We start from the raw sequence: 26565 nt of genomic DNA on the forward strand, positions 1-26565 counted from the left end.
CAATATCCTTTGTACTTGCAAAAAATCTAAATACATATCTTTAATTCATAACTAAAAAATCAATTTCTTTCAATAATAAAATATTTTAAGATATATTTAGGAATTTTGTACATATACCTTATAGATTTTATAACAAGTGGCTCTTTGATTCATATACCACTAAATGGCAAAATACGTTCATAACCAACCCACCAGTGGTTTGTTTGTTTTGCAAACATTATTGTCTGCAATTTAATAAGCACTCTCATTACAGGCAGTGGCAGTACCTCCCTGGTTGATGGATACCTCCAGCCTACTACCTGTATATACATACAGCACTTGCTAAATACAATCTTTTTTACCTTTAACCTAATACACCTCCAAATAAAAATCACACCAATTTCAAAATAAAAGCATACATAATAATGCCTACTAATTAAGGAAGTTGTAGGAAAAAGCCTATTCAATAGATCCAAGGAACCAACAAGCACACTGAAGGTGTTTTGCATTATACAAACAAAACAGGTGAAGCCTGTAATGTAATAAAGGGTGCAAGATACTTAGGTGTAATCTCAACTTTTGGTGGTGGCATTAGCAGTATGGGGGAGAATACGTACTGGAGCCAGAGAAGGGTGACCGCCACCCACCAGGCGCATCCACTATTGGTCGGATGAGTGTCAGGTCTAAGGTGAGCAAACCAAAGAAAGGATGGTGTTGCGAAGGCTCCCCACTTTCACCTGTCTCTTCTACAGTAAAGTACGTATCCACTTCCTTCATTAATATTCTTTGCAACTGCAACATGAAATCCTTCTATCAAAAAGTTTCATGTTATTATACAAAATAATCTATAATACATATCAAAAATATACAATGAACAAAATATCTGGGAAAAAACAGTGTGGAATATCAATGTTTAATAATCAGTAATGACACACAAATAGGGTGAGACTTTAAAATTTTGGGTTTTAAAACATCAAAACTCCTAAAATCCATAGTCCAACACATTAAAAGTTATCACTAATTTGGATCATCCATTTCCATAATTGTGTTTACCATGCACTGTCAAAATATAAGCCACCCTCCTATCCTTCTCACTGTTTGAACTTGTAGTAACAGAGCTGTGTCCTCTTTTTTGATTGCTGGCAATCAATCCACAAGCTCACACCCTCTCCATTTCTAGCACAATTCTTGACAACATATAATGCACACAACCTTTTACTCTGCTCTCCAACTTTTCTTTAACAAAAAAAAAGTATATTTTCTTGATTCTGTGGAGTGCTGGATGGTCACCAGAGCCCAAATGACTGACATCAAGCAACTGGAAAATACTCCACTTTTCTGGAAACAACTCTGGAAGAAAGTCCTTGGCTCTGCTAGGGTCACCCCTGGCAGGACCTAATCAATCCTTGCAGTATTATTAATATCCCTTACTCAAAGGATTTCAGAACATGGAAGTGAAGAGAGAAGTTTCATGGTATGAAGTCAACTCATCACAAAGTTGCTCAGAGTTGGAGGAATTAGAGAGAAAAAATACAAAACATAACAGCAAAGCTTTAGAGGGTGAGAAACTTTTCGCAAAATATCAAAGTGGTCTCATTGTAATTTTCCCCCTGTAGAACATCACCTCTCCACTTCTTCCCCTGATCTTTTCTCAGAGGCCCAACTGTCCATAACTCCCATTTACACCATCAAGGCACTAACTTCAATCTCGGCCATCATTTCCACTCCAAGGGTGGCATTTGAGTTGACTGTAATACAAAATCCCCTGTTGCTCACCTCATGGCTCTTGAGTTTCCTAACTCTGATGCTATAATGCTCAAAATTTCTCTCATATGTATCTTTACTCTAATGTTTTATATATTCCTCCCACTTCCTTCAACTATGAACAACCCTTTGACTATCTGACTTACAGTTGTGTAACTGCTCTCTTCAAATCCACATGCTGAAATCCTCTATAAAGTATTTTCTATACCTACCTCAAAGATTGATTAGGCTCTGGCAGAGGTGATCCCAGTGGTGCAAAGGACATTTCCTTCTCTCTTCTTGATCAATAGGAACAGAAATCAAACATCCAACATGAGTACCAGAACATCATGACCACTCTTCCAAAACATTCAATCTCTTGTTTTCTACTTTTGATTCTCCCACTACATTTACACTATTTCTTCCCTCTTAAGAGTCCATCGACCAAAATCTATTTCTATCACTTTTAAATGGACATGAGGCACCTCAGATGCACATAAGACGGTGAGTCCCAGTAAAAAGAACCCAACTATCCACCATGCCTACCAGAGTGTTACTGAGGCCTCTAAGCTAATTCAATCATTCATCCGTGTTTGGATTGTCACCCATATCCAACCAACAGATTTTCAGTGTCATTCCACCACAGCTATCTCTAGGTGACTGAGCCTTTTTCATATCTCTGAATACCTGTCAAAAGTTGAGGTGTCACACAGTATACATACACATGCCTTTCATCAGCAAAGAAAGCATAGGCTTATTCAAATATAGAGGGGAGAATCTGTCCTGTGACTGTTGTGAAGTTTGTCCAGACTAGGTGCCTAAAATTTTCACAATATTCCCAACAGGGATAATATTTTTGAGCTACATCAAGAAAGAAATACTTACTGTACTATGCCATGACTGAGTAGAACGTCTAGCAGCAGTTGTGAGTGCCTCCCAGTTTTGCTCTAAAAATGGAATAACATCCCGCTGCAAGCTGAACATTGAGGTTCCTCTACCATCTTTGCCACTAGAATGCTGCAAGTTGGCTAAGGCTGTTATGCACATATCTCGGAGTTCTGCAGAACAATAAAGCAAAACTAAATAAAATCAAATAAATAAATGAAAAGAGATATAATATAGTGTTTATGTTGTCGGTATGAAAATTCTGTCTTCCTTTAAGTTCTTACTGCCTAACTATACTCACATTAAACAAATACAAGATGACTTTACGTACGTGCTTGAGTTTTGCGGAAGTTCTCAACACCAGTTGGAGAGCAGTTCTTACAGGTGAAAGAATAATTGAGCATAAATGGCACCAGTTTTCCAAGTTGATAGCTGATACATGATTCATGGAACCAAGAGCCACATTGCCAGCACATTAATTCAACAACATTCATGTTCCGAAGCTTTCCACTGGAAAAAAAATTGGCAATGATTACAATTACTAGTACTCATAAATGCATTAAAATATGATACTCTACTGGTAGAAAAAAAGGAAAGCAAACACTTCAGTGAAGGACAATTGTACCCTACCATGCTTGGCTCAATCAAGGACAACAGTACTGAAAGGATCAAAGTCTATGCTGATAATCCAATTGATTACAATAAAGTATGGGTGATGCTCTGTAAGGTGGTCATGGCCATGATGAATTTGCAATTACCTATTTGCACAGTACAGAGATGAGCTTTCACACTCATGGTTCCCCATCTCTTGTATTTTCTATTATCATACAACCTTTTATACTATAGTATGCTCTCCACATTTACCATATCCTTTTTCAGTCTATCCCATTTATCCATCACTCCCATACAAGAAAAGTACTTCTTTTCATCTTTTATAACAAATTTCTTTCTTAATTTCATACAATTTCCTCTGGTTCTCCTATCCCTAAATCTTCTTGAAGAAATGTTCACTATCTAAATGATCAATCTGGTATATAAACTTAGAGGGTGTGATCAAATCAACACGGAATGATTATGGGGCTTGGATGTGGATAGGAGGCTGTGGTTTTGGTGCATTACATGTGACAGCTAGTGAATGAATGTGAGTGAATGAGGCCTTTTTTCATCTGTTTGTGGCACTACCTCACTGTGGGAAAAAGTGAACAAATGCTGTTTCCTGTGGGGCAGGGTGGTGCCAGGATTGGATGAAGGCAAGCAAGTAGGAATATGTACATGTGTATATATGTATATGTCTGTGTATGTGTATATATATGTATGTATAAGTTAATATGTACATGTATATGTGCATGTGTGGGCATTTATATACATATATGTGTATATGAGTGGATGGGCCACTCTCCATCTGTTTCCTGGCGCTACCTTGCTGATATGGCAGATTAGAAAGGGGAGTGAGTGGTGGGATGATGTAAAGTTGCTGGTGAAAGACAAAAGAGAGGTGTTTGCAAGGAAGGAATGCAAATGACTGAGAGATATATAAAAGAAAGCAGCAGGAGGTCAAGAGGTAGGTGCAAGGATTGAAAAAGAGGGCAAATGAGAGCTGAGGTGAGAGAGTATCATTAAACTTTAGGGAGAATAAAAAGATGTTTTGGAAGGAGGTGAATAATGTTTGTAAGACAAGAGAACAAAAGGTAATATCAGCGAAGGGGTAAGGGGGAAAGTAATAACAGGGAGTGATGAAGTGAAAAGAAGATGGAGTGAGTACTTTAAGGTTTGTTGGTGTCTGATGATAGAGTGGTAGATGTAAGGTGTTTTGGTTGGGGTGATGTGCAAAGTGAGAGGGTCAGGGAGACCTGTTTGATTAAGAAAGAAGAGGTAAAGAAAGCTCTGTGGATACAGAAATCCAGCAAGGCGGCGGGTTGATTGGTTGGTAAGGATGTTCAATGTATGTATGGATGATGGTGAAATGCCTGAGGATTGGAGGAATGCATGCATAGTGCCACTGTACAAAGGCAAAGGGGATAAAGGTGAGTGTTCAAACTACAGAGGCATAAGTTTGTTGAGTATTCCTGGTGGGAAATTATATGGGAGAGTATTGAGTGAGAGGGTGAAGGCATGTACAGAGCATCAGATTAGGGAGGAGCAGTGTGCTTTTAGAAGTGGTTGAGGATGTGTGGATAAGGTGTTTGCTTTGAAGAATGTGTGTGAGATATACTTGGAAAAACAGGTGGATTTGTATGTAGCATTTATGGATTTGGAGAAGGTATATAATAGGGTTGATAGAGATGCTTTGTGGAAGGTCTTAAGAGTATATGGTGTGGGAGGTAAGCTGCTAGAAGCAGTGAAAAGTGAAAAGTTTTTACCAAGGATGTAAGGTATTGTATGAGTAGGAAGAGAGGAGAGTGATTGGTTCCCAGTAAATGTCGGTCTGTGGCAGGGGTGTGTGATGTCACCATGTTTATTTAATTTGTTTATGGATGGGGTGGTTAGGGAGAGAGGGGTGAGGGGTGAGTATGCAGTCTGTTGGGGATGAGAGGGCCTGTGGAAGTGAGTCACATGTTGTTTGTTGATGATATAGAGCTGGTGGCTGATTCGAGGAGAAACTGCATGAGCTGGCGACTGAATTTGGAAAAGTGTGTAAAAGGAGAAAGTTAAGAGTAAATGTGAATAAGAGCAAGGTTATCAGGTTCAGTAGGATTGAGGAACAAGTTAATTGGGATGCAAGTTTGAATGGAGAAAAACTGAGGGAAATGAAGTGTTTTAGACATCTAGGAGTGGACTTAGCAGCGAATGGAACCATGGAAGCGGGAGTGAGTCACAGGGTGGGGGAGAGGGCGAAGGCTCTGGGAGCAATGAAGAATGTGTGGAAGGAGAGAATGTTATCTTGGAAAGCAAGAATGGGTATGTTTGAAGGAATAGTAGTTCCGATTCTATATGGTTGCAAGGCATGGGCTATACATAGGGTTATACGGAGGAGGGTGGATGTGTTGGAAATGAAATGTTTGAGAACAATATGTGGTGTGAGGTGGTTTGATTAAGTAATGAAAGGGAGAGAGATGTGGTAATAAAAAGTGTGGTTGAGAAAGCAGAAGAGGGAGTGTTGAAATGGTTTGGTCATATGGAAAGAATGAATGAGGAAAGATTGACAAAAACAATATATCTAAAAAATCATAAAAAAGGCAAAATCTGGTACATCATTCATATCTGTTACTGTAAAGACATTCAAATTTGACACACCATGCAAGATCAGCTTATTAAATCACATTTGGTGACTTTTGATGACTCATCTTCATCTATTCTCTGTCACTATCAATGGATTACTGATACCCAAAGAATCATTATTACCACAAGTAATGCTGTAGCGACAAACTTGCACTCAAACATCTTTTCAAACCACCCATCCTTCATTAACGATGCCACATCTTCCCCATAACCATTTATTTCATCTTGCAAGTCAAATCACTCAAACTTCGCCTAATTCCACTCAAAGGTCCCACTACCTCTCAGCCGTGTCTCACAATATCAAAATGTCAAATTTTCTTTTTCCAATAGAATCTTCCATTTCCATCCCTCTACAATTAATCATGTATTCTCATTTTTCTCCCACCCATTTGGACCTGCATCTTGTCCAAAGTGGGTACACACATAAGGCCACATGCATCTTTCATGGATAGCATTCATGGGCTTTGGCCCATAAACCCATCCCCACACATTAATATAAAGGGACAAGAACACCCAACTCTCTGAATCAACTTCTTTCCCATGACAATCACAAATAGTGCTTACCAGTATCCACACGAAGAAAGACCTCCCTTTTCTCCAATGTCCCCCACTCCTGAGTCAAGAATTTCATTATCATCAGAGTCGTACTCCATCCTGTCAAAACAAAATACACATTAGGAAATAAAAGCAGGCTGCTAACAAGCAGCTTTCTCCTTCAGAAATATTTTTTTCAGAGCCACGGTTAATGAGATAAATATCCAGATATTTCTACATTACACCTTTTCTATATATCCAAATACACATCTAATCGCCCAAATATTTCTTATCGTGATGTGCCCCTTTGCAAAGATAATGAGTGAATGACCAAACAAACTTTACAAAAAAGAGACTGATAATATGTTGGAGGGAAGAAACCTGGATGTCCTAGCTGTGAGTGAAGAAAAGATAGAAGGGAAAAGGGAAGAATGGTTTGGGAATGTCTTCCAAGTTAAATCAGAAGTCAGAATGTGGGTGAGAGCTAAGGAAATTCTGGGAGTTGTGGGAATATGTCATAGAGAGTAAGAGAGTGAGTCCCTGAAGGATGTGGGCAAAACTGAAAGTGGATTATGAAAGTCGGTGATCATCAGTGCTTCTGCACCTGGAAACGAGAACTAACGAAGAGAAGCACAAGTGTTTTGGGAGAAGCTAGGTGAGTGTATTGGCAGTTTTGATGCAAGAGAATGAGTATTAGCAATAAATGCAAGTATGTAATGTACCTGTCGAAGACATAACTGGGGGTATGGGGTATCCACTGTTGTGAATGAATGAGATGAAGAGTGTATGGAGTTGTATGCTGGAAAAGGATTAGTAATTAGGATTACAAGGATTTAAAAAGATAGAGTACGGCATGTGAAAAGCAGGCATTATTGGATTATGTACTAAATGATAGGAAGGCAAAGGATAAATGATCATAACTTATTGGAGGCAAGGGTGAACATCTGTAGAGGCCTTAATGAATGACAAAAATATATGCCAAGAAGTAATGTAAGTGATTGGAAGATGTAAATGAGAAAGCAACTGATCAAGAGGAGGGTTGAAAGGCTGAAGGCATACAAAAAAGCAAAATGAAAGTTAAAAAACAAGAGGAAAAATGGGGAAACTGGCAAAAGGGGTAAATGGGGAAGTAGCAACAAGCAGAGATGAAGTGAGTACCTTGATGGAATACTAAATTTGTTCCATAAGAGGGTGGTATATAGGACATGTTTTGGATGTAAAGGTATGCAAAGTACGAATAATGGCTAATTTGGAGAAAAGAGAAAAGGTGGTGAAAGCCTTTGGTAAGATTTTATGTGACAGCAGCTGGAGTGGATGGGATTGCATGTTATGCTGATCCTGGTATTTGATCAAGACACTCAATGTTCAGTCCATGTTCTCCATAACTTAATCTCTAGTTGGAGTGATCTACACTGACCTAGAGCTGTCATGTTTATGGCACACCACCTCACTTATTCTGCATGCTGGTGAATTGGCCTTACTGATATTCCTAAAAAAAAGCTAAGAGCTCTGGTGATATCAACACCATCTTGCCCAGCATCACAATGCCTAAAAATGTCTATTTCTAAACATATGCTCTTCCTGTTCTTCTTCCCACAAGCACAAGGCTAATTTGGCCACATTCTGTTCATAGTGTCTGAAGAGGTTATATGCAATATTTTATGTAAGAATGCCAATTATATGAGCACTAAAAGTCATAAGCATCAGACTGTTGTCTTGCTGGATGCTGCACTCTTCAAAATTTTTTCCCGGGTCAATATATTAGTGGACACCATATATGTATAACAATGAACTGTGAAACATTAGATACATGTAGCTGTGTTAAAAAGCCAGTTACAGTCCCTTAGCTACAGATAAATATGAGGAAATATGGTAGAAATATAAGATATTGCAAAACAAAAATACGTCAGGGATGCATGCCAGATTCTGAAACTGTGGAGGGATATGAATACAAAAGATTGTAATACTAAGCTATGTCAGGGATGTATGCCAGCTTCTAAAACTGTGGAGGGACATGACCCCAAAGACCAGAAAAAGCCATCCTCTAAAGTCATATCCTCAATAAACCAAGACCTTGCTGTGTAGGAACTCATTTGCAATACAGGTTGTAATGAACTAACATACTCTCAATTCATGGAGTGGCAATAAATTCTTAGTTTCAAATTCAAAACAGACTTAAATACCAATCTATGTAATATTCCAGTTTAGAGGCAATATAAAAATAACTTGATATGGGAGGGTATTGATTGAGAGGGTAAAGGCATGTACAGAGCATCAGATTGGGGAAGAGCAGTGTGGTTTCAGAAGTGGTAGAGGATGTGTGGATCAGGTGTTTGCTTTGAAGAATGTATGTGAGAAATACTTAGAAAAGCAAATGGATTTGTATGTAGCATTTATGGATCTGGAGAAGGCATATGATAAGAGTTGATAGAGATGCTCTGTGGAAGGTATTAAGAATATATGGTGTGGGAGGAAAGTTGTTAGAAGCAGTGAAAAGTTTTTATCGAGGATGTAAGGCATGTGTACGTGTAGGAAGAGAGGAAAGTGATTGGTTCTCAGTGAATGTAGGTTTGCGGCAGGGGTGTGTGATGTCTCCATGGTTGTTTAATTTGTTTATGGATGGGGTTGTTAGGGAGGTAAATGCAAGAGTTTTGGAAAGAGGGGCAAGTATGAAGTCTGTTGGGGATGAGAGAGCTTGGGAAGTGAGTCAGTTGTTGTTCGCTGATGATACAGCGCTGGTGGCTGATTCATGTGAGAAACTGCAGAAGCTGGTGACTGAGTTTGGTAAAGTGTGTGGAAGAAGAAATTTAAGAGTAAATGTGAATAAGAGCAAGGTTATTAGGTACAGTAGGGTTGAGGGTCAAGTCAATTGGGAGGTGAGTTTGAATGGAGAAAAACTGGAGGAAGTGAAGTGTTTTAGATATCTGGGAGTGGATCTGGCAGCGGATGGATCATAGGGTGGGGGAGGGGGCGAAAATTCTGGGGGCCTTGAAGAATGTGTGGAAGTCAAGAACATTATCTCGGAAAGCAAAAATGGGTATGTTTGAAGGAATAGTGGTTCCAACAATGTTGTATGGTTGCGAGGCGTGGGCTATGGATAGAGTTGTGCGCAGGAGGATGGATGTGCTGGAAATGAGATGTTTGAGGACAATGTGTGGTGTGAGGTGGTTTGATCGAGTGAGTAACGTAAGGGTAAGAGAGATGTGTGGAAATGAAAAAGAGCGTGGTTGAGAGAGCAGAAGAGGGTGTTTTGAAGTGGTTTGGGCACATGGAGAGAATGAGTGAGGAAAGATTGACCAAGAGGATATATGTGTCGGAGGTGGAGGGAACGAGGAGAAGAGGGAGACCAAATTGGAGGTGGAAAGATGGAGTGAAAAAGATTTTGTGTGATCGGGGCCTGAACATGCAGGAGGGTGAAAGGAGGGCAAGGAATAGAGTGAATTGGAGCGATGTGGTATACCGGGGTTGACGTGCTGTCAGTGGATTGAATCAAGGCGTGTGAAGCGTCTGGGGTAAACCATGGAAAGCTGTATAGGTATGTATATTTGCGTGTGTGGACGTATGTATATACATGTGTATGGGGGGGGGGGTTGGGCCATTTCTTTTGTCTGTTTCCTTGCGCTACCTCGCAAACGCGGGAGACAGCGACAAAGTATAAAAAAAAAAAAAAAAAAAAAAAAAATAACTTAAGGATTTGAAAGAAATGCAAATTAACTTAACTGATCATATATTTTGTAAAAGTTATTTACTCAGGAGAGCATGATTTGCAGCAGTATCTTTAGCTTACGAATAACAAATAACTGACTGGTGATAGTTATGATGACCAAGGAAAATGTTCGGCAAAAGTATGCAAAACACTGCCAGTAATCAAAAGAATGCATGAAAACCTCACCTAGCTTCATTAAAGGGGCTGAATTCATTATCAAGTAGAAACATGCTAAAAACAAATTTGTCATCATCCTTACTCTCTCCTAGTTGCATACAATGGTAGAATGTAATCACAACAATCACAGTCAGTAAACAAAGCACTCAGAAGCATCCAAATTTTTCAAATGTCAAAAATAAAGATAAACTTTGGTTGCTTGGGGAGGTCAGGTGAAATTTTCAATTGTTTCTGTTGATTTATAGAAGTGTTAAGTAAGTTCTGCATTGAAAGTAGGTTTGGAAAATCCCGTTCCTTTATCAGATACTTTATATAGTTTGTTGTAATAATAGAAATACTTGCATAGGACCAATCTCTCTTATCGTTCATAAAATGAATGAAATAGATGATGACAGTATATAAAAGAAATTGATGGGTTGATTAATGTAAATAAATGTAAATACATCTGAAAATAAATCTAGAAATGTATCACCAAAATCTAATAAAATTGCTGTGGTCGGCAAAATACACTTGTAATACTGTAAAAGAGCCACTTGACTAATGAAATTTATGCTTACACCAAGTTTTTTTTAATCATCTGCCCTGTATGCACCTTTACAAATTTGTTTCACTATCCCTAAGTGCCTTCATCCTACCAGACATTTGTTATTTCTCCCTGGGTGAGCTGACGTATATATCAATTGATTCAATGTTGTCTTATTTTTCTTATATCATCTTTCATTTCATAGAACAATTTTCTTTTTCACTTTACTTGAAAAAAATCAAAAACAAGAAGTATGGAGTAACATAACCTCCATATTCCCTGAGTGTCATAGCGACTACAAGGGGTGGGAATCGGGGGGCTGGAAATCCTCTCCTGTTTTACTTTCCAAAAGAAGGAACAGAGAGGGGGGTTAAGGAGGATTTTTCCCTCTTTGGGTCAGTCATCTGTTCTTCATGCTACCTCGCTGATGACAAAAATGGTGAATATGTATAACCACATATTTTTTTTTTTTTTTTTTTCCAAAAGAAGGAACAGAGGGGGCCAGTTGAGGATATTCCAAAAAAGGCCCAGTCCTCTGTTCTTAGCGCTACCTCGCTAACGCGGGAAATGGCGAATAGTTTAAAAGAAAAGAAAGAATGTATAAAAACATACAAGAACAACAGACTGAAAACAATTTCATTAATCAACTGGTCCTCCTACAGTACTACAGGTACATTTGACACACTTTACAACAGATCTCTTGGATCTTAGTGATTTTCACAGTTTTTTTTGTTTTGAGAACTTTAATTTCATATCAATGTTTAATATTCTAGTTGATCTTTAACATGCAACTCATGAAAATACATCAGCATGACATAAGATGTCAACTAATAGATGAGACAGTAAGCTACCATACCAATTCCCAGCAAGATACAAGTATAATGTTACATTTCTACCAACATTTTGGTTCATTGTGGTTATCAGTTGAGGTTTTCATATGTTCTCATATTTTATAAGTGTATTACCTACTTTTACAGTAACTAAAGTAAACACATATCTTCCCTAACACAGAAATCACTTCTTGCCTAAATATCAAATACAACATATTAGCAGAATGCATGCATAGTGCCATTGTACAAAGGCAAAAGGGATAAAGGTGAGTGTTCAAATTACAGAGGTATAAGTTTGTTGAGTATTCCTGGGAAATTATATGGGAGGGTATTGATTGAGAGGGTCAAGGCATGTACAGAGCATCAGACTGGGGAAGAGCAGTGTGGTTTCAGAAGTGGGAGAGGATGTGTGAATCAGGTGTTTGCTTTGAAGAATGTAGGTGAGAAATACTTAGAAAAACAAATGGATTTGTATGTAGCATTTATGGATCTGGAGAAGGCATATGACAGAGTTGATAGAGATGCTCTGTGGAAGGTATTAAGAGTATATGGCATGGGAGGCAAGTTGCTGGAAGCAGTGAAAAGTTTTTATCGAGGATGTAAGGCATGTGTATGACTAGGAAGAGATGGGAGTGATTGGTTCCTAATGAATGTCGGTCTGCGGCAGGGGTGTGTGATGTCTCCATGGTTATTTAATTTGTTTATGGATGGGGTTGTTAGGAAGGTGAATGCACGAGTTTTGGATACAGGGGCAAGTATGTAGTCTGTTGTGGATGAGAGGGCTTGGGAAGTGAGTCAGTTGTTGTTCGCTGATGATACAGCGCTGGTGACTGAATCGGGTGAGAAACTGCAGAAGTTGGTGACTGAGTTTGGTAAAGTGTGTGAAAGAAGAAAGCTGAGAGCAAATGTGAATAAGAGCAAGGTTATTAGGTTCAGAAGGGTTGAGGGACAAGTCAATTGGGAGGCAAGTTTGAATGGAGGAAAACTGGAGGAAGCAAAGTGTTTTAGATATCTGGGAGTGGATTTAGCTTCAGATGGAACCATGGAAGCAGGAGTGAGTCACAGGGTGGGAAGGGGGCGAAGGTTCTGGGAGCATTGAAGAATGTGTGGAAGGTGGGAATGTTATCTCAGAGTGCAAAAATGGGTATGTTTGAAGAAATAGTGGTTCTAACAGTGGGCTATAGATAGGGTTGTGCGGAGGAGGGTGGATATGTTGGAAATGAAATGTTTGAGGATAATATGAGGTGAGAAGTGGTTTGATTAAGTAGGGAAAGGGTAAGAGAGATGTGTGGTAATAAAAAGAGTGTGGCTGAGAGAGCAGAAGAGGGTGTATTGAAATGGTTTGGTCACATAGAGAGAATGAGAGAGGAAAGATTGACAAAGAGGATACATGTGTCAGAGGTGGAGGGAACGAGAAGTGGGAGATCAAATTGGAGGTTGAAGGATGGAGTGAAAAAGATTGTGAGTGATCGGGGCCTGAACATACAGGAAAGTGAAAGGCATGCAAGGAATAGAGCGAATTGGAAAGATGTGGTATACCAGGGTCGACGTGCTGTCCTTGGATTGAACCAGGGCATGTGAACCATCTGGGGTAAACCATGAAAAGTTTTGTGGGGCCTGGATGTGGAAAGGGAACTGTGGTTTCAGTGTATTATACATCACAGGTAGAGACTGAAAGTGAACAAATGTGGCCTTTGTTGTCTTTTCCAAGAGCTACCTCACACATGCGTGGGGGGGGGGGGGGGTGCCATTTCATGTGTGGCGGGGTGGCGACGGGAATGGATGAAGGTAGCAAGTATGAATATGTAAACATGTATATATATGTCTGCATATGTATATGTACGTATACGTTGATATGTATAGGTATGTATATGTACATGTGTGGGCATGTATGTACGTACGTGTGTATGTGGGTGGACTGGGCCATTCTTTTGTCTGTTTCCTAGTGCTACCTCGCTGATGCAGGAGATGGCGACAAAGTATAACAAAAAATATTGCTTTAAATTATGCTTGATGAATGTAATCATATTTTCGTAACACTACGACAGCAGTATGGAACACAGTGAATATTCAAAACTAAGAGCAACTGCACACTTCACTTAATATCACAGCCCTCCCTACTATCACATGCACTGCTTGATAAGAAATAATGATGATATGTATTCTTTAAAAGTGATAACGCTAAAAACAAAGTTCCCCAAAATTAAATCACTTCTAGTGTGCAATTCTCCCAAAATTTGCTTCCTAGTTCGTTAAACAAAATTCATCTTTCTACAGCATCATACAACTGAAAATTTACCCTGGCCTACCCAAGCATTTCTTCATGATAATTTCATACCCAAAATCATGAGAATTTGATGTGACATAAAGTATATTTTGATAGCTGTGAGTCCAATGAAAAGCAACCTTGAAGGACCTGTTCCAAACTAAAACAAGTAACCATGAGACCGTTTAACCCACCTGTCCCGTCAATGCGACAGTCTCAAAAATAACCACTTCCTAATCAAAACTGCAAGTTTCACTGAGCCTAATCGTTATCAATCTAATAAGAATAGCTATAACCTAAACCAGTGGCTGAAGTGTTACTGGCACCCCTGGATACAGTCACCCCATGAATGCAAATCTCCCTCCAATGCAACACAAACAAGTAATTCCATAAATAGCAATCTAATCCAATGTTCGCCCCAATGTAACCTTCAAACTCACCCACAACCTCAGGTAAGATGAACATTTGCCAAGATTGCTCTTCTTTTGTGATTCGAGGGGCGACTGTGCTCTGGGGTAATAGTAGCACTTCGGCCCCATTTTCTCCCACCTATCATAATAAATGTACTGATATTTTCAAAGTTCACATGTTTATTCACAAGATTAAAGGCAACCCTTCCCTAATTAGGTAAGGTGCCTGCATAACAATAATATATATTGCAAGTGGTTCTGAAGGTATGCAGATTGCTTCAAATGAGCTTTACAAGATCAATAGATAAAATATGAAAGGAATACAATTTGTAATGAAAGTAACTAATTGACAAACCAATGAATAAGGATGCTCTTTAATATAAAAGTTGAATTTGGTAAGTGTCTGAAGTAACAGATTTGCCTAAGAGGTTGAAACAGAAGTATCACTTCGGTCTTTCTCAGTTCAGACATACGCAAAGTAACAGCTTTAGTCTCTCCCTTCAATGACTGCTTAGCAATAACTTATACAGTACAACTAGTTAAATACATTAATAAAATATCACATACCTTCGAAGTTTGTTTTATTGGATATTTGGCGAATTAACTTAAGTTTCGAAGCTAAGGTCTGCCACTTATATTTACAAAATACGTTCTTGTGATTGGTGGATATAATTGCACGTCATCATAGGAGCAACAGTATTCATTGGTTGGTAATGGGAGAGCGAGAGAATATATACGGAGTTTTCATTGGCCAAAACACAATGACGTCATGGAGAAGTCTGCAGTGCGTCATCGATTTGCTGTCTCCCTATTGGCCAGTAGGTGATATTGATTGGCGCCTCAAAGCAACCTCAACGACGAGGACGACGTGCTCCGACCCCGGCAGTTACGTTGGATGTCCCGAGAGGAACTTACCCTTTCATAAACCTGACGATGTGATAGACACCATACACTTTCTACTTTAATGCAACTTTTGCATTATCTGACTGCTAGACAGAGTGACATGAAGTGTTAACGATGTCAGACGATCCGGGTCCAACCCAACTCTCGGATGACGAGTGTCTAAAAGTTCGAAAATGGTGGTGCTTCTTGCTGTCAAGTATCTTCACGTTTCTAGCAGGGATCTTCATAGTTTTGATATGGCGGGCCTTCTCTTTCCTCTGCTGCCGAAACAAGGATCCCAGCGAGTATCAAAAACAGCAGGAAAAGGAGAAGCTTCTCGCTCAGCAGGGGCAGCCCCCCGGCCAGCCCAAGCCCAAGAACCTCATGGAGGGCAACTTCGTCACAGAAGCCAAGGACTGGGCGGGGGAGCTTATCTCCGGCCAGACCACAACAGGCAGAATCCTGGTAAGTTTTTTTTTTTTCTTTAAAGTATGCCCGGAGTACACAGAGGTAAGTGGGACGTCGTCCATGATCAGCGGCCACACAGCTTGGTTCAATTTCTTGTCTGACAATATTCCTGTATATACCATCAAGTTGAGATCACCATGCAGAGGGGACAAATTACTACATCACCACGGTAGAAGTGAGGCTTTGTTAACCTAAGAAACAGATATCAACTGAAGAGTGACAAGGATATTTTCAGCAAGGTAAGTCCACCAGGGTTCCTCAGCTACCTTGCCATTATTTTCATCTTTCATATTTTTACGCGCGTTTGTCGCTTTCCCGCGTTAAAGCGAGGCAGCGCTAGGAACAGACGAAGATAAAGCCTCATTCGCACACATCAGTTATCTGACCCCTGTGTAGTAGTGATTTTTGTGTGAATTATTATAACTTCTAGTTATGTATGTGAACCTGTGAAACGTCAGTCTTGACGGTTTGGGGAAATTCCTGTTGGTGCCCCTACATACCCTAACGTTCCCTTCGTCGTCTTCAGTAGCTGGGTCTGGTACCAAGCTAGGCTCGGTTAACTCGTCTGGGCGCTCCAGTTTTCTCCAAGATTTTCCTACGAATCTTATCGGCAGAAGTGTACTACGAGTGTGTATGGCAAGGCAATGGATATTGTTTTAAGCGTTTCACACCAGCACCAACCTTTAGAAGGTAAAAATACCTCGCTCGGGATATTCTTCCTGAAAACGTAACGAAACCTACACTTTAATTTTTATGGAAAAAAAAATCCAGTTGTGTTTTACAGAACGTTATCGCTGTTTATATTTTCCCTTCTGGGTTCCTCGACGTAGCTTCGGTTTTACTCGTTATAAACTGCAATAGTATATGATGGAGTCATATTTGAGGGAGAGGATATTATCAAAAAAAAAAAAAAGATAATACTTTTGGGATATTCACGCTATAAGCATTCGTTTCAACTAATGTTTTGATTATAGTCGCTGAGGAGACAGTCATGACAAAATAAACGAACCTAACTCTGTGCCAAGTTTGCCCACCGTGACTCTCATTAGAGCATGCGTAGTACGGTCGATGCGAGTCGTGGGAATTTCTGTATTTGGTATAGCTAATGAAAACCCCTCGTTCAACCATATACTCCGGAGTAGTTTGCTAGGGCAGAACAACGAAATTAGACCATGGTGGCCTTCCTTGACTCGCAGACAAGATTTATATCTTGAGTTATTGCACTTAATAGAATACTTTTACACGGAGGTTTTTAATCCCATTTTTAAATGCTAAGCTAATAAGTGTACGCTCTTCTTGGAATTATTTTGTATTATGCATTAAGCCCTTCATGGCTTACAGACGCGCATTCATTTGTTAACGAAAGCTCAGATGAAATTGTTTTACATAGGTTTTTAGTGAGTTTATTTACCAACTCCGCATTATGGCTAAAGGTGTGATTCCTTAAGACTTCGTTTTTTTCCATTATAGGAGATGTTTCAGTTGGTTAGGGTAGATTGCTTCCAGGTTAGATTAGGGTCGATTGCTATCAGGTTTAGGGTCGATTGCTACCCACAACTGGTATCCCAAGGTGAAGTGTTGTTTACCAATCATTCAGGCTGTTTAAGGCCTCATCCAGCGGGAGTAAGTTCTTTCCACAACTTTTCTGATTTTGTACACTTACCATTTTTTTCAGCGAGTTTTTAACTTTTCTCGAGGTCTAAGAATGTTCCTCATGAATGGAGGAAGTAATGTGAATAGCTTCGGACCTTCGATATTTACATGCATGCAACAACACATTTATTTAGGTTGAGTACACTAATGCAGTTATGATGTAGGCTTCTGGGGGTCATTTTGTGGGTACTTGGGAAATAATGCAACATTTTCCTTTCCATGCTTTCCATTGCTGTAATAGTTCATGGAGCGGCTAATGTCTCACTCTGTCGACAGTGGTGTTCCTCAGGGTTCTGTACTATCGCCCACCCTCTTTCTTTAGCCTCTAAACCTTGTACAGTGTAACGCCTACAGTTCCATCTACGTAATTCAGCTCATTCCCCCTTCCCTCCTTACTAATTTTTATTCTTTTCACGTGCAATGTATTTCTTCTTTTCAGACCTGTGCAGCATTTCGGAATAGGGAATTCAAGACTACCAAAACGCAGTTTCTACCTTTTTAATCTCATTCATCTATAACGAGTTCAACCATTTAGTTACAAATATGTTATAACCATATCTTCAACTTTATCCTAGAAGCCCAACATAATTTGAACGTAACAAACTCAGCTTCCCTTTTATAGGTGCAGAAGTTATTTTCTGAGCAGCTGTTCCATATCTGCAGGGGTATTAGTCATTGTTTGCTCTTCGCATTTGGGATGGCTCAGATTTCGAAAGCTTTCTGCCATCTTCCTTAGCACCGGGAAGAGGCACTGAAGTGCAGAGCAGTTTCCGAGATGAGTATAATAATCTAAGGTACTAGGAAAAAAGTCAAAAATCATATGGCTGACTTTCTGCATATAGATTATCCAAGAGGGAGAAAATATGGTTTTTCGGACATGAGGTTATGTGTAACGATTTTTGTGAGAGAGTGAGCCCTGTCCTTGACGAAAGAGAAAGCTAGGTGGATTGTTTGCATCTGGACTCTTTCGATGGCCAAAAGATAATTCATATTGATGGAAACAAAGGACGCATATCAGAGGAGCCTTCTTGATGTGAGTTGAGGTCACCAGTGGAGTGCTGCAGGGCGCAGTTCTAGGGCCTGTACTCTTAATCTAAGTGAATGACTCCAGAGGGTATGGACTTCTACCTGAATATGTTTGTACATGACGTAGAGGTCACGAGGGTAGTGAAAAGTGAGGAGGATTGCATCACGTTACAAGGGGACGTAGACATTCCAGTGTTGGGCTGATAGGCGATTGATAAAATTTAACCAAAGTAAATGTAAAGTAATGAAGGTGTGACAGTGAAAGGAGGCCTTGATATGAATATCATCTAATAGGAAATACGCTGCAGGAATATCTATGTAAAACAAAGGCTTGGGGGTTATATGTCGTCAGAATTAGGAGAATATTCAAGGAGACTTAGTGGGGTGTTCAGTGTTGTGAATGGAGATGGTGAAGGGCATGTGGATTTGTGTGCGGAAAAAAGACTGGTGATTGGGAATACCTGGTCTAAAATGAGAGGTATACACAAGTATGTAAATAGGAGAGATGGTCAAAAGGCATTATTAGATTACGTATTAATTGATAGGCATGTAAAAGAGAGACTTTTGGATTTAAATGTGCTGAAAGGCAGCTGGTGGGATGTCTGATCACTATCTTGTGGAGAAGGTAAAGATTTGTAGAGGTTTTCAAAAGAGAGGATGTAGAGAAGAGACTGATGCTGGTAAGTGAGCTTGAAAAGTAGACGTGTGAAGAATTGCCAGAAAAGACTGAGTACAGAATGGCAAAAGGTGAGAGCAAATGATGGAGGGGAGTAGGTGAGAAGTGGGATGTGTCTAGGGAAGCAGTCATGGCATGTGCAAGAGATGCAGGTGGCATGAGAACGCTGGTAGGTGAGCAGATTAGAGAGGGTAGTGAGTGGTGGGATGAAGAAGTAAAGTTGTCAGTGAAAGAGGAAAGAGGGGCGTTTGGACAAGGCTTAAAAGGAAGGAGTGCAAATGACTGGGAGCTGTATAAGAGAAAACGGCAGAAGGTCAAGTGGAAGGTGCAAGAGTTGAAAAAGAGGGCAAACGAGACTTGAGGGGAGAGAGTATCACTAAACTTTAAGGAAAATAATAATATCTCTAAAAAGTAGGTAAATAATGTTCGAAAAACAAGAGAATAAACGTGAACTTCGGTGAAGGGGGCAAAGGAGTGATAACAGCTTTTGATGGAGTGAGGAGGAGATGAAGTGAGTATTTTCAAGGAATATTGAATGTTTTGGTCAGGGTAGTGTGTGAAGGGAGAGAGGTTTGGTGAAGAGAGAAGAGGTGGTGAAAGCCTTCAGGAAAATGAAATCCGGCAAGGCGGCAGGAGTGGATGGTGGTGAAGTTGAATTTATTAAGAAAGGGAGTGAATGTTGTTGATTAGCTGTTAAGGATATTCATTGTATGTATGCATCATGGTGAAGGCAAAGGGGATAAAGGTGAGTGTTCAGAATACAGAGGCATAAGTTTGTTGAGTATAGTTGGAAAATTGGATGGAAGGGTACTGATTGAGAAGGTGAAGGCATGTACAGAGCATCAGACTGGGGAGTAGCAGTGTGGTTTCAGAAGTGGGAGAGGATGTGTGGATCAGGTGTTTGCTTTGAAAACTGATTGGATTGTGAGAAATACTTAGAGATACAGATGGATTTGAATGTGGACGCATTATGGAAGGTGTTATGGATGTATGGGGTAAATGGAAAGCTGCTGAATGCAGTGATTAAGAGTAAGGCATATGTGCTAGTAGCAAGGGAGGGTTACTTGCGCATGATGAGGATGAGTCTGTGTCAAGGACGTGTGATCACATCATATGAGGCGGCTGTGTTGGCAAGCTCCAGAGAGGAACATCGAAGTTGGCGATGGAATTAAAGAGCACGTATGAGAAACTTGAAAGTATATGTGAGTAAATGTACGGTGGTGAGTGTGAGTGTGAATGGGGAGGTTCTTGAGGAAGTGGAGCGCTTGCATACCATGGAGTGACTCTGGCACCTGATGGAACCATGGGGGCTGGAGTGAGTCATAAGGTGGAAGGCGGAGAGCTTTAAGAGGCGCGTGAAAGGAAATGTTGGTGCCTGTAAGGGTAGTGATGGGTATGGTTGTCCCACCAGTGTCGAACAGATGTGAGTTGAGCCATCAGTGCAGGGGAGAGGAAGAGGGTGGATGCACAAGATACTGGATGGCTGAGGATGATATATAGCGTCATTGTGAAATACGATGATACATAGCGTGGGCGGCTGCCAAACTGATCCTTGTCATCCCCTTACCACCTAACTCGCTTCCATCTTATCTGTCTTAAGTTCCTACAGTCTCTAACTAGGAAGTATACTTTAGTTACGCCAACCACACTTTTTAGACCTTGAGCACGACGGTAAGACCATCTGGTATGGTGGCATGACTTTTGGCCTAGCCCAGGCCATCGTATTCAATGGTTTTCCTGTCATGCTGTATGGTGTTAATTTAGTCTCTCTCTCTCTCTCTCTCTCTCTCTCTCTCTCTCTCTCTCTCTCTCTCTCTCTCTCTCTCTCTCTCTCTCTCTCTCTCTCTCTCTCCTCTCCCCCCCTCTCTCTCTCTCTCCTCTCCTCTCCTCTCCTCTCCTCTCCTCTCCTCTCCTCTCCTCTCCTCTCCTCTCTCTCTCTCTCTCTCTCTCTCTCTCTCTCTCTCTCTCTCTCTCTCTCTCTCTCTCTCTCTCTCTCTCTCTCTCTCTCGTTCTGTAGTGCCTACTGCTGCGTCCTCCGAACTCCCTTTCTCCTCTCGACGTGTATTGTCATCATGGCGTTTGGCTCTGCCTGTATAATGAGTTTCCCTGTCTAGACTGCACGGCAACATATTTTATCATGTTGTCTGGCCCCGGGTCCTGGGCGGCGCCAGACGTCCAAATGCAGACAGTCCTCTGGCTGGCCTGTCCTTAAGTCTCCTATGTTTTATATCTGTCAAGTGCCTCTGCGGTCTGATAAAGGGTCTTTGTCCAATCCAAAATGCTGACGTGCCTCATTCTGCTGTCCTTACGTGTTCTGCCATCCTAACTTGGGCAGCCATTGTCTCGTGTATCTTTTAACTTGTTATACTTGCATATTATTCCCTTACTACCTGAATTGGTAAATCATCCTCCCGTGTGACCTCTCTGTGACCCCTTTGTCCAAAGCTGTGACAGCGCTGACGATTGTTGTGGGTTTGATCGACATCCAAGAGCACAGACGTCAGATCTAGGGTCCTGATTCCTATATTGCTTCTTCCATGTAGTCGTAGTTATTTACTGCGTGTTTCCTGTCGCATTTCTATATACCTTATAACGTATGTGATCATTCGTCTTGGTAATTCAGCTCCGCAAGGTCCACGTCAGTTTGCCAGAGGTTTTTTGATTTCAGAAAACTGTCCATAACCGCATTACATTTTTCTTTTCTGCAGCCTCTGTTGTATTTATCATATATGATTACGTGAAAGTTTTGAATATTTAGGACAAAACTGTAATATCTCTCTCATTTTACCAGACAGGACTACCATGTTTGCCCTGTCCACCCCACAGCGCGCCTTGAGAACGAACACTATGTCGGAATAAATTCTCTAGTGCACCATGTCTTTGTAGTGCACTGACGGTAGCCACATACGACTAATGTCTGATGCTCACCCCAAATTTACTCCCCTCCCCACCCCCCGTCGCTTATTACAGCCCCTCCTTATCATGCCTTTACTACAGCCCTTTCTGATATCTGTCCTTCACAGTGGCATAGATATCATGTCACTGACAGGTTATACTCTGGCTCAGGTGTACTTGTGGCGTAAGGGCCTCTGAAACAGGGGTGTCTGTGGTGTTGTTGGCAAATTGGTTGGTATACTTGTGACGGGAAGGATGTGGCATTGGGGTATACTGTATGATGGCCTGACGTGGTGGCCCGGTGGGGATGGGATTGTAATATAGACTTGGTGGTGATCAGGACGTGGTCAGATGTTGTACTGGTTGTGGTAAAATTTTGGCGTGTTGGTGGTGGTCAGGATGTGGTAATCCAGCTCTGCCAATGGAAAAACTGTGATGTGATTTTTTTTTTTTAAATAAAGTTTACACCATTTGGATGTTTAGTATTTGAATCTTGCCAAATAAAAAGTTCTTTTGACATTCTGTTGTTTTAGTAATTCTAAAATATCAAAAGATATCTCTTTTCCAGCATAGTATAAGCATGGCTTTTACATTTATTTATCTCAACTTTAAAAACTTCCTGAGCTTGGGGAAATAAGATTAGGGTGTACCAATTTATGTGACTTCTCCGTAATTAAAGGCCAGTTTTACGACTGGACCGTGGTGGAAATATATCGCGAGGCAGCAATGAAAACTGACAGCTTCAGGCCTGCTTATTGAGGCGGGAGGGCCATAACACAGCACTTTATATCTGGTGGAAGCGTGGTGAGTGGTGCGACCAAGTGGCGCCCGAGGAAAACAACCAGGAGACCGAGATAGGAAAAGCTGGATGAGCCTGTCTTGAGAGGAACGGGTTGAGCCAACCCTGGAGGAACATGTCTGCCCGGAAGGAACAGGACGGGCCTGTCTTGGAAGAACTAGACCCGCCTTTCCCGAAGGAACAGGAGGAGTCTGTCCTTGAAGAACAGGACGCGCCTTTCCCGGAGGAACAGGAGGAGTCTGTCCTTGAAGAACAGGACTCGCCTTTCCCGGAGGAACAGGAGGAGTCTGTCCTGGAAGAACAGGACTCGCCTTTCCCGGATAAACAGGAGGAGTCTGTCCTTGAAGAACAGGACTCGCCTTTCCCGGAGGAACAGGAGGAGTCTGTCCTTGAAGAACAGGACTCGCCTTTCCCGAAGGAACAGGAGGAGTCTGTCCTTGAAGAACAGGACTCGCCTTTCCCGGAGGAACAGGAGGAGTCTGTCCTGGAAGAACAGGACTTGCCTTTCCCGAAGGAACAGGAGGAGTCTGTCCTTGATGAACAGGACTCGCCTTTCCCGGAGGAACAGGAGGAGTCTGTCCTGGAAGAACAGGACTCGCCTTTCCCGGAGGAACAGGAGGAGTCTGTCCTTGAAGAACAGGACTCGCCTTTCCCGGAGGAACAGGAGGAGTCTGTCCTTGAAGAACAGGACGCGCCTTTCCCGAAGGAACAGGAGGAGTCTGTCCTTGAAGAACAGGACTCGCCTTTCCCGGAGGAACAGGAGGAGTCTGTCCTGGAAGAACAGGACTCGCCTTTCCCGGAGGAACAGGACGAGTCTGTCCTTGAAGAACAGGACTCGCCTTTCCCGGAGGAACAGGAGGAGTCTGTCCTTGAAGAACAGGACTCGCCTTTCCCGAAGGAACAGGAGGAGTCTGTCCTTGAAGAACAGGACTCGCCTTTCCCGGAGGAACAGGAGGAGTCTGTCCTGGAAGAACAGGACTCGCCTTTCCCGGAGGAACAGGAGGAGTCTGTCCTTGAAGAACAGGACTCGCCTTTCCCGGAGGAACAGGACGAGTCTGTCCTTGAAGAACAGGACTCGCCTTTCCCGGAGGAACAGGACGAGTCTGTCCTGGAAGAAATAAGATGAGCTTCTCCTGGAGAAACAGAACAAGCCTTTCTAGGAGGAGCGAGATGAGCGTGTCCTGGAGGACCAGGATGATCCTGCCCGGGAGGACCAGGATGATCCTGCCCGGGACGACCAGGATGATCCTGCCCGGGACGACCAGGATGATCCTGCCCGGGAGGACCAGGATGATCCTGCCCGGGAGGAACAGGATGATCCTGCCCGGGACGACCAGGATGATCCTGCCCGGGAGGACCAGGATGATCCTGCCCGGGAGGACCAGGATGATCCTGCCCGGGAGGACCAGGATGATCCTGCCCGGGAGGACCAGGATGATCCTGCCCGGGAGGACAAGGATGATCCTGCCCGGGAGGACCAGGATGATCCTGCCTGGGAGGAATGGTACGAACCTGCCCGGGAGGAACAGAACGGACCTGCCCGGGAGGAAGGGGACGAACCGGGCCAGGGGGAACAGAACGAACCGGGCCAGGATGAACCTGCTTAGCAAGAACAAAATACTCTTGCGAAGTACGAGTTAGCCTTTTTGGGTGAGTGGGTCGTCACTTTGGAAGGAGCACACTAGTTATCCTGGGATGAGTGGCATTAGTCGTCCTTCTGGGATTTGTGGTACTCGTCAGCCTGGGATGAGTGGGACTATTCGTCAGTCTGGGATGATCTTCATAGGACATACCACCTGGGAATAAAAGTTTGTCGTCGTCGTGAAATGAAGAGGAGTGTGCTGCAGGAGGAGACGTACTCAGAATCAGCAGAAGAGTGGCTGTCAGGCACGAACGGAACACACCAGATCGTAAGGACACATCGATTTGAGGAGGAGGCTACGCACCAGTTCGGGATGACATGGGCAGATTGGATAAAAGCAGGACATACCAAACAATGATGGGCAGGAAGAGCCACCTTTATTGTAATAGTGCACGTTAGATTTTGGCCAAGCACGAGTAATATTGAGTGAGGCAATCCAGCCGTAGAACCGGACAATAACCGAATCATTTTGTGGTGAGTTGAACCCGCAAATCCTGGATGAAGAGGGTGAACCAGCCTAAGGAGAAACGGCTGAATACGACGAGGTATTGTAAGGGGTACCACTTCGAGTAGAACAAGGAGGACACACCTAGCTTAGAGAACCGGAATGAGACATTCTCAGTCCCCAGAACACGACGTTACAGCCCTTGAAACACAACGGAACGACCTTTAACCACGACAGCACGACCTGTGACTGGAAATTTGTAGTCATAAAAAATATGAAGCCATCATACTTAAGGGTTGTACCTTCGTGCTCGAAACATACCATCGTACTCAAGAGTCGTATCGTTGGTCTCAGGGGGTTAAGCAGAAACAACAGTACGGTAGAAGCAGCGCCATCAAACTTCAGATGAGCAGGATCGACCAGTATTAAAGGAGTAGGACGGGTGATTGTAAGAGGGCCGGGAGGAGCCATCGTGGCACCAGCAGATGGTCCAGCACGGGAGACGCGAGACACCCCAGGAAACAAGAGCCCGGAGGAGTCAGCCATGAAGAGCAACGTGAGCCGTCGTGGGAAGGAGCCGGGACAGCCTCCCTTGCTGGAACGGGGGACGAGCTGACTAGGATAGAAAACGAGCGAGACTCGGGAGCAATATACAGTGAATTAGCACAAGATAGCGAAGAAATGACCCAATAGGAGAATAAGTTAGCACAGGAAGAGGCCGAAGGGAGGCAGAATGGGGTATTATATAAGGTGGACGAGCCAGTCAGGAGGAACAGAACGAGATAAGACCGAGAGTGGGACGAGCCAGCACGGGCGGGGGTGTAGGATGAGTCACACTCGCTCGAGCACCCAGTCAAGGGCAAAGAGGAGACTCCAGCAAGATGGCACCAGACTTACGGTCACTGCGCAAAAATTTCCGTTTCTTTTTTATTTTTAGGATCATCTTGAGGGTGCGCACAGGTTCAGGAGATATTTTTACTCTGTCCCCGTCACACTGGAAGTTCTTTGTTTATCTTAAAACTACGCCAGGCCTTAGCCTAGCCAGTGCTTTTGGATAGCCATCACCCCATTTTCTCCCCTGTACAGTTACTGAACACTGTGTTCGATATATCAGACCAAAGTGACCGTCTTTGTCTAGGAATATAGCAGCTCTTAGAAACCTGCATGACCAACGCTCCGACAAGTCTAGGTCTAGTCATTTCGTGTTGATAAGATTCATATCACTACGGCCTAGTCTGATGTGGTGTATGACGTGGTATATGGATCGTCTGTGATCGGGTTCATCAGTGCCCTTCAGCAGGGCACTGTTCACTTCTCTTATTATCACTCAAGATAAATTTCTTCCATGAATGGACGTGCGCTTCCAATTTAGCGAAGTTTCCTGTAGTTTAAACGTTGTATTCAAGTCAGTAATGTTTTAATATACTTTTTTTTTTTTACTAAAGAACGCCCCTGGATTGGTTTTTTATAGGTTTGTTTTCAGTGAGATGCATTTTATGCTCACAATTTTCCTAGTAGAAGTGTTGTCATTAAAACCCATTTATGCATTGCACTGAAATACTGGCGTCTGATGATGAGAAATTCTTGTACGCGTTTATGACGTCACCACCGCCAGTCTTTGGAGACGTGGCATCCTCTGTCATCTTCCACGGAGCAGCTTGCGCACTGCTGTACATGTTATTGAACGAGCGGCGAGGCCAGCTGCAGCCGCTGGGTCACTTCGGTGGAACCTGTAAATGTTTTCAGTGTCCTTTACTGTCCTTGCTGGAGTTGTCTTTATGTATAGGGTCCTTGATTTCTAAGATAG

At 42.2% G+C, this 26565-nt stretch overlaps 2 protein-coding genes across 51 annotated transcripts in view; one reads left to right on the plus strand and one right to left on the minus strand.

The window, feature by feature from the left end:
• The window catches only part of ash2 (Set1/Ash2 histone methyltransferase complex subunit ash2), a 55398-nt gene extending 40408 nt beyond the window's left edge, over nucleotides 1-14990 (minus strand). Inside the window, exons 1-5 of one of the 3 annotated variants that reach the window (XM_071687098.1) lie at nucleotides 14840-14990; nucleotides 6391-6480; nucleotides 2939-3117; nucleotides 2608-2780; nucleotides 597-771 (exon numbers count right to left, since the gene is read on the minus strand). In XM_071687098.1, the coding sequence (XP_071543199.1) occupies nucleotides 597-771; nucleotides 2608-2780; nucleotides 2939-3117; nucleotides 6391-6479 (616 nt within the window). In that variant the 5' untranslated portion in view covers nucleotide 6480; nucleotides 14840-14990. Of the gene's footprint in view, nucleotides 1-596; nucleotides 772-2607; nucleotides 2781-2938; nucleotides 3118-6390; nucleotides 6481-14627; nucleotides 14759-14839 lie in introns of those variants that run through there. The other 2 variants (XM_071687097.1, XM_071687096.1) reach the window with 2 other exon arrangements.
• A 132-nt stretch (nucleotides 14991-15122) lies between these two features.
• Nucleotides 15123-26565, plus strand: part of slo (calcium-activated potassium channel slo) — a 1069848-nt gene continuing 1058405 nt past the window's right edge. For 21 of the 48 annotated variants that reach the window (XM_071687083.1, XM_071687076.1, XM_071687082.1 and 18 more), the window contains exon 1: nucleotides 15125-15619. In XM_071687083.1, coding sequence (XP_071543184.1) covers nucleotides 15290-15619 — 330 coding nt within the window. In that variant the 5' untranslated portion in view covers nucleotides 15125-15289. Of the gene's footprint in view, nucleotides 15620-26565 lie in introns of all 48 variants that reach the window. The other 27 variants (XM_071687050.1, XM_071687052.1, XM_071687045.1 and 24 more) reach the window with 3 other exon arrangements.

The sequence above is a fragment of the Panulirus ornatus genome, chromosome 43, assembly GCF_036320965.1.
Source record: "Panulirus ornatus isolate Po-2019 chromosome 43, ASM3632096v1, whole genome shotgun sequence".
Lineage (NCBI taxonomy): Eukaryota > Metazoa > Arthropoda > Malacostraca > Decapoda > Palinuridae > Panulirus > Panulirus ornatus.